The 7,686-nt window shown below is 43.8% G+C and overlaps 1 protein-coding gene across 1 annotated transcript; it reads left to right on the top strand.

The window, feature by feature from the left end:
• The first annotated feature begins 4,525 nt into the window (after positions 1-4,525).
• Positions 4,526-6,350, top strand: LOC125516413 (F-box/LRR-repeat protein At2g29930-like). The gene is made up of 3 exons (XM_048681870.1): positions 4,526-5,419; positions 5,904-6,059; positions 6,162-6,350. The coding sequence occupies exons 1-3, from the start codon at positions 4,526-4,528 to the stop codon at positions 6,348-6,350; spliced, it is 1,239 nt and encodes a 412-aa protein (XP_048537827.1).
• Positions 6,351-7,686: the final 1,336 nt, after the last annotated feature.

The raw sequence follows: 7,686 nt of genomic DNA, 5'->3' as shown, positions 1-7,686 counted from the left end.
TATTCAACCTAAATTTATTGATTCGACACAAGGGGAGCCAAATAATATTCTCAAGTATTAGCAGCTGAGTTGTCAATTCAACCACACCTGGAAACTTAGTATCTGCAGCAAAGTGTTTAGTAGCAAAATAATATGATAGTGGTGGTAGCGGCAACAAAAGTAAAGACAGCAAAAGTAATGTTTTTGGTATTTTGTAGTGATTGTAACAGTAGCAACGGAAAAGTAAATAAGCGAGAACCAGTATATGGAAAACTCGTAGGCACCGGATCAGTGATGGATAATTATGCTAGATGCGGTTCATCATGTAACAGTCATAACATAGGGTGACACAGAAGTAGCTTCAATTCATCAATATAATGTAGGCATGTATTCCATATATAGTCATACGCGCTTATGAAAAAGAACTTGCATGACATCTTTTGTCCTACCCTCCCGTGGCAGCGGGGTCCTATTGGAAACTTAGGGATATTAAGGCCTCCTTTTAATAAAGAACCGGAACAAATCATTAGCACATAGTGAATACATGAACTTTTCAAACTATGGTCATCACCAGGAGTGGTCCCGATTATTGTCACTTCGGGGTTGCCGGATCATAACACATAGTAGGTGACTATAGACTTGCAAGATAGGATCAAGAACTCACATATATTCATGAAAACATAATAGGTTCAGATCTGAAATCATGGCACTCGGGCCCTAGTGACAAGCATTAAGCATAGCAAAGTCATTGCAACATCAATCTCAGAACATAATGGATACTAGTGATCAAACCCTAACAAAACTAACTCGATTACATGATAAATCTCATCCAACCCATCACCGTCCAGCAAGCCTACGATGGAATTACTCACGCACGGCGGTGAGCATCATGAAATTGGTGATGGAGGATGGTTGATGATGACGACGGCGACGAATCCCCCTCTCCGGAGTCCCGAACGGACTCCAGATCAGCCCTCCCGAGAGGTTTTAGGGCTTGGCGGCGGCTCCATATCGTAAAACGCGATGATTTCTTCTTTCTTATTTTTCTCTCTCCGAAAGCAAACATATAGAGTTGGAGTTGGCGTCGGAGGGCATCCAGGGGGCCCATGGGGTAGGGGGCGCGCCCTAGGGCGGGCGCCCCCCACCCTCGTGAGAAGGGTGTGGGCCCCCTGGTCTTCATCTTTGACGATGATTTTTTTTTAAGATGTTCCGTGGAGTTTCAGGTCATTCCAAAAATATTTGTTTTTTGCACATAAAACAACACCATGGCAATTCTGTTGAAAACAGTGTCAGTCCGGGTTAGTTTCATTCAAATCATATAAGTTAGAGTTCAAAACAAAAACAAAAGTGTTTGGAAAAGGAGATACGACGAAGACATATCACTCGACGGGTCAACGCCGGGTGGTCTGAGCAGCGCTACAGCAGAGAGGAAATCAGTGACGGTCGCTCAAGTGATTCAGCACGAAGGCAGCAGAAATGTCGATGCAGGCCCGCTGTAATGATGGTTTGAAGCCAGCGGTGGCAAGGGAGAACCAGCGACTCACGCAATGGTGACTCACATCAGCGACCATTCCAAGGCGCGGTTGCAGCTGCAGATGGCGGTTTAGCAGGGCTACGTGAGTCCGCAGCTTTGGCGAGGCAGCCATTGTTTGAGTCAAGACCGCGGACGACCAGGCAATGGCTCGGATATGGCATCAGGTTGCGGCGGTTCACGAAGCGTAGAGGCGGTGGCGATTTGCGGCCCGAGGTGCGACGGTTTGAAGTAGAGTCCGGCTTGCGGGTGGCGGCTGAAGGCTATGGCCGAGTTAGAGCGCAGCCAGGGCGACTCATCGGCGAGAGAAAAGGCAAGCAAGCTCCAACTCGTCGTCTCGTACTACTTTTGACAGCTTTGTTTTAGTGGAGTACTTGAAGTCCACCTTGCGTTGACCTTGAATCGGCAACGGTGATGACTTAATCCGAGATCGAGTGGAGATGGCGGTTTTGGGCGACGCATGGTGGATGTGACTCAGACAGGGCGCAGCTGTAAGGGCAAGGCGGAAGTACTGCTTGGCGACGAACCGCGGCAGCAGAGTTGCCCTAGCGAGGCAAAGAGGCAGATGACGAAGCGGGGGCCGTGAAAGCAGTCAGTCACCCTGGTGAGCAACTGAGGCAGGCCGTCACGCTGGCGAGTCATGCCGTCCTCCTTCCGGTCATGGCTGATTTGATTAATACATGCCCGAGTCCTTCTCCAAATCACGGCGGTTTAACCAATCCTTCCATGGGGTTGTGGCTCCCTCAGGGGTTCAACTTGAATCCATGTTCTGGCTTAGAGTCGAAAAAACAGCAGCAGAGCCAGCACACGCGAAGGCAGCGGCGGATCAAACTTTTTTAGAAATCCAGCGGTTCCGGCGACTCAAAATCCAGGTACCTCCAAATCGGTACTCTTCATCCGAAAAATTGTAAACTCCTTAATCCTTGAGAAAAATCCCTCCAAGAACCTCAACACCACCGTGCGCGAGTCCCACGGTGGGCGCCAACTGTCGTAGAAATATCACGGCAGATGTCTTAATGTGAGGACTTAGTCGTGAGGCCAACGCATTTATGTGGTAGCTTGAGAGGGGTTGAGTGAAATCGAGAGACGCAACGCAAGATAAGGATTTAGACAGCTTCGGGCCCCGGGAAACATCATCCAATAACAACCCTACGTGCTGTTTGAGACTATCTCTCATTATGATCATGAGGAAGTCGCCGTAAACCGGCTCTCCCAGTTAACCCTAACCCTTTAAGATTGTTTCTTCTTACTTCTCCCTCTTTGGGGAGCCCTACCCCTCCTTATATATGTTAAAGGGGCGGGTTACATGTAGAGTCCAACTCGGACTTAAGACTTAACTATTATGACTTCTCTTCTTGGGCTTCTTAACATCTTGGGCTTCATAACGTCTCAGACTTCATAACTCCTGCAACCCAGTTACCACTGCCTGCCGGGAGTTAACTGGTGCCGGTTTAAGATAGTCTGCCGGGAGTTAACTGGTGCCAGTTTAAGATAGTCTGTCGGGAGTTAACTGGTGCCGGTTTAAGATGGTCTGCCGGTTTAAGAATGTCTGCTGAGTTATCATCTGACTTAACTCCTGTCTTAACTATCAGCCGGTTTACCGTCTGACTTAACACCAACCGGTTTACCACTTGCCTTAACACCTGCTGGTTTACTAAGTCCCAGACGGGTTATAACTCCGGCCGGATCATACCGCGGGGTATATCCCCGGCAAGTTGGGTCCGCCGGCGCCAATTTCGGCCCGAGCCGGCGAAAATTGGGTTCTTGGGGGCGCGACCGGGCTGATTTTTTGGCGCCGGCGACCGAAAACTCGCCTGGGGAGCCTTGTTGGGGGCGCGGCTGGAGATACTCTAAATTACAAATTTTTAGTAAAGTATAATTGACAGCAATGAGTAAATCAGACAACTATAGCAATATGGTTTATGAGTAGTTTGTACACTATATTTAGTTGAAGTTCCTTGACGTGCGAGAAGCAAAGATTTTAAAACAGTTCGAAAGAATTACTGCAGTAAAAAAGTCAGGCAGCTTTATTTGTGTTCGTTGAGAGGAGTAAGTTCACTGCATTCACATACCAGAGAGTAAAATAATGAAAAGCTTCCTTGAGTGATGACTGATCACAAGATTTTAGTACATAAAAAAAATATGACAAAACTAGCTTCAGGACGAACAGCAGGTTTGCTAACCATTTGATCTATTTTATGCATTGCAGGTTTGCTACTTAATTCTCAAAAAATAAATCATGTGTTGGCATCACCATCCCGTGGTTCCACGAGGCCTGATCCAGTGATTTCAGAGAACATTTACTACGTTTATGGATCACTACATGTTCTGCTGGATCAAGGTAAGATCATTTTTCAGTAACCATTTCATTTGAACACGCATCATGCTTTTCCGTATTTAACTGAATATCTGTCATGGTGTATATATTTTTAAATGCAAAAGATGATTTTTTAGTATAACATGTCTCATCATTTTTTTTAAAAATGACTAGTTATTAAAGATAAGGCTAAGAGATGATTCATTTTAGTTTGTCATCTCTAAAATTACATGTAAAATTTAAAATAAAATTATCTTAACAACCATTGTTACGTGTCTTATGGGACGCTGGTCAGTCCGGATGGGTTTGAAGTGTCCAATGGGTCAGGCTTTTTTAAGGTCCGTCCGTTTAGGTATTTGAGACCGGTTTCCTAAGGTTAGGGTTTCAGAGCAAGAGTGACGACCACCGATTCGAAAGCATCGACGCAGAATTGTAAGTGAATCACAGGCCGATGGTTGCGATGTGCTGATCCAGAGGGAGCAAGGGTGGTGTTCGTCCGGCCATCTCACCGCCGCCACCGGCCACTGGCCACCGTCGCGCCGACGAATCGAGCTCAGGCCTGGAAGGTGAATTGTCAAATCTGTGATTTTGTAATTTTGTTAGGGTCGACTATCTTCGTCGTCTCTGCTGCCTCCCGCCCCTTAGGTCGTCCCCCTCGTGTTCCCGCAGCTTCCGGCGCGCACCACCTGTTCCACGGAATGCCTCAGACAAGCAGGGCAGATAAATCGTCAAAGTCCTGCAATGAGGAACGGCTCAGCGCCCTGCCGGACGACGTCCTGCACCAGGTCCTTGGCTTCCTGCAGGCGGATGAGGCAGTGCGCACCTGCCTGCTCGCCAAGCGCTGGCGCTACCTTTGGAAATCTATGCGCCGTCTTCGCATCAACCGAAGCGGGGGTGAATGGTGGGGGAGCACTGACGTTTTCCTTACCAAGTTTGTGAGCTGCCTGTTGCTTCTCCGAGACCCTGGCTCGACTCTGGATGAGGTCGAGATCGAGTATGCTAATCATTTTGGTGATGATCATACATGGATATCAACATGGATCCGTCATGCTTTGTCATGCCAAACTCAGGTCCTCACTGTCAAGTTCCCTTTGCCGGTGTACGGGCCCGGCTATTTGGATGGCCCTCCTCTGGTCTCCCAGTATTTAAGAAGATTAGAGATTTCTGAAGCGAGGTTGAAGAGCAACTTCCTAAATCTTTCAAGCTGCTCAACACTGGAGGATCTAAAGATAAAAGACTGTGACTTTGATGCTAGTAGCATCGTGTCCCAGTCTGTAAAACATCTGAGCATCAAGGATTGTTATTTCAAGGGTGATGTCCGGATTAGTATTTCTGTCCCAAATCTTGTCTCTCTGCAACTCATATCATATGGAGGTAGAACCCCATTTCTCGAAAGCATGTTGTCATTAGAAACCGCAGTTGTCAATGTTGAAGTCTGGTCGGTTGATTACTGTCGTAAAGGTTTTTCTGCTGGAGAGTGTTGTGGTACATGTCTAGATTGCTGTGGTAATGATGGCCTCACGGGTGGTTGCGTACTTCTTGGAGGTCTGTCTCGTGCTAAAAACTTGGAGTTGATAGCTCATCCGGGAATGGTAAATTCACACATATTTCCATCTTGATTTAAATGCATGACTGTTCTGATCTCTACAGTAGTCTCTGTCGGGGTCTCTATCCATCTTTGCATATCAGTTAATGACGAAAATAGTGTAGCCACATGTATTGCCACCAGATGAGCTCTTATGCTTCATTCTGTACATGTTAGAAATTCTATATATGTTTATGCGACTGCACTTTGAGATCTGACCCAATTCTAGTTGAGATAGTCTTGTGATATTGAAAATATATATCCATTAAGTCTCCATGTTCATGATGTGAATTTCCAAATGATATGTCAACACTTCTTTGTAAATGTAGAGAGAGTTGCTAATTATGACATACTGAATTTGCTTGTATACTTCCTCTAGGTATAAATTTTTAATGTTTATCCAAAGGCCGAACACACTTTCAGTACCAGTTCATTGTGGACTTTAAAACTGGATCCTTAACTGTAACTGTTTTGCACTTTGTCTTGTTCAGCTTATTTTCAAAAGGGATTTGAGATGGTGCCCTACATTTAGCAAGTTAAAGACATTGTTGCTGAACGAGTGGTGTGTGCAACCTGACCTTCGTGCACTAGTTTGTATGCTTGAACATTCGCCGGTTCTTGAAAATCTGACACTTCAATTGTGTAAGGTATATGTTTTATAAATGGACAGCAGCAGAGTTGATGCAGTGTTAAGTTTTCTTTTCATGCATGATTGATGTATATTGGTGAAATATTTTTGTCTGCTACAGCAAGAAAAACCTGCATGTGCGGTGGAAGTGGAAGAAAATCCTGGTTTGGTGGAGAAACCAGCGGCTATTTCAGGATACCTGAAGATTATTAAAGTGAAATGTGAAGACGTTGATGGCAGAGTTTGCAAAGTTCTGAACTTCTTGAGTACATTTGGCATTGAAATTACTATCCAAAGGACCAAGGGATAGATGGAGAAAGTGTAAGTTAACTTGTGACTCTCCTTGGTTATAATACAGTTTAGTTATATAGGAAGCCTTCATATAATGGGGTTACAAAACACCGAACATTATCTATTTTGTTGGATAGTATTATACAGTGAGGCATGTCAACTAATTAACTCCCACTAGGTATGAAATGTGGTAATACAATCATTGAAGCATTGCAAATATAAAAAAAATAGCATAATGTAGTTGTGCTTATCAATCTAATATATCAAGTTTATATCAGAAGCATTGCATCGATACATACACATTCAGTACATAGCAATTGGTCCACGAAACAACAAAAGGCTTCAGTCCAAAAGCAAACTATACATATTTAGTACATAGCAGTTGGTCCAGGCAACTACAAAAGACTTTAGTCCAAAAGCAAGCCAAGACAATCCATCATAACATAACAAATACAATAACCAGGTCGTGGCATGTCTTGATCAAGCGAGATGCAATGCGAGATAATAAACCTACTTAGTGGTGGTTCTGGATAATTTGTTTACACTGTTTTTACACAACATAGCAGTAAACTATATAGTATACTATTAGATAGATCATAGATATCTCTATAGAGATGCCTGCCATCCGATTTACTTGCGTGTTGCGATATCTGCTTAAGGATATATCGTATACTTGTAATCATGTGTAGAGTCATGAATAAAACAATAGAACACCATTATCTGATACTCTGCATTTGCAAAACATTCTGTTTCCAGATTATAGCTTGTCCTATGAGCCAATTATGGTAGACCTCGAAAGCATAGACCAGAAAATTACTTAGTCATGTCACTTCATGGCTTCAACTGTTCATAACTCAACAACACAAATCAAATAGAAGATCGAGAAGTCCTCATTAGCACAACACAGAAACCAATCTATATAAATAAATAACCAGAGTTTGTTGGAGTAGAGTCCAATGATGTGAGACCTATATTTTTTTCAGACAAAAGATAGCTCAACTAAGATTGTTGCTTTAAATAACCAATGGCTCTACCCAATCAATATCAATGTCAGGTGACATAATGTTTATCCTCCTGATTGATAACTCAAGTAACAACTGTTTTGTAAGGAAAAATTCATTTTAAAGGATGAAACTACATGGAAGGAAAAACATAAAACAGGGAATATGTTTTCAAAGATACATTAGCCAACTGCATTTTAAAATATAAGTTGATTAGTTATCTGCATGTCACTCAAGGGGAAACATTAAATGCATACTATTTTTCACGGGTAAAAGGGTGCATACTTCAGAAAGCACCAATTGTAGGCAATGCATCTGGCCTGGATGAACGGGGATCAGGCAGAACGCAACGAA

This window comes from Triticum urartu, chromosome 6 (assembly GCF_003073215.2).
Source record: "Triticum urartu cultivar G1812 chromosome 6, Tu2.1, whole genome shotgun sequence".
NCBI lineage: Eukaryota > Viridiplantae > Streptophyta > Magnoliopsida > Poales > Poaceae > Triticum > Triticum urartu.
This window is presented reverse-complemented; position numbering and strand designations above follow the sequence as displayed.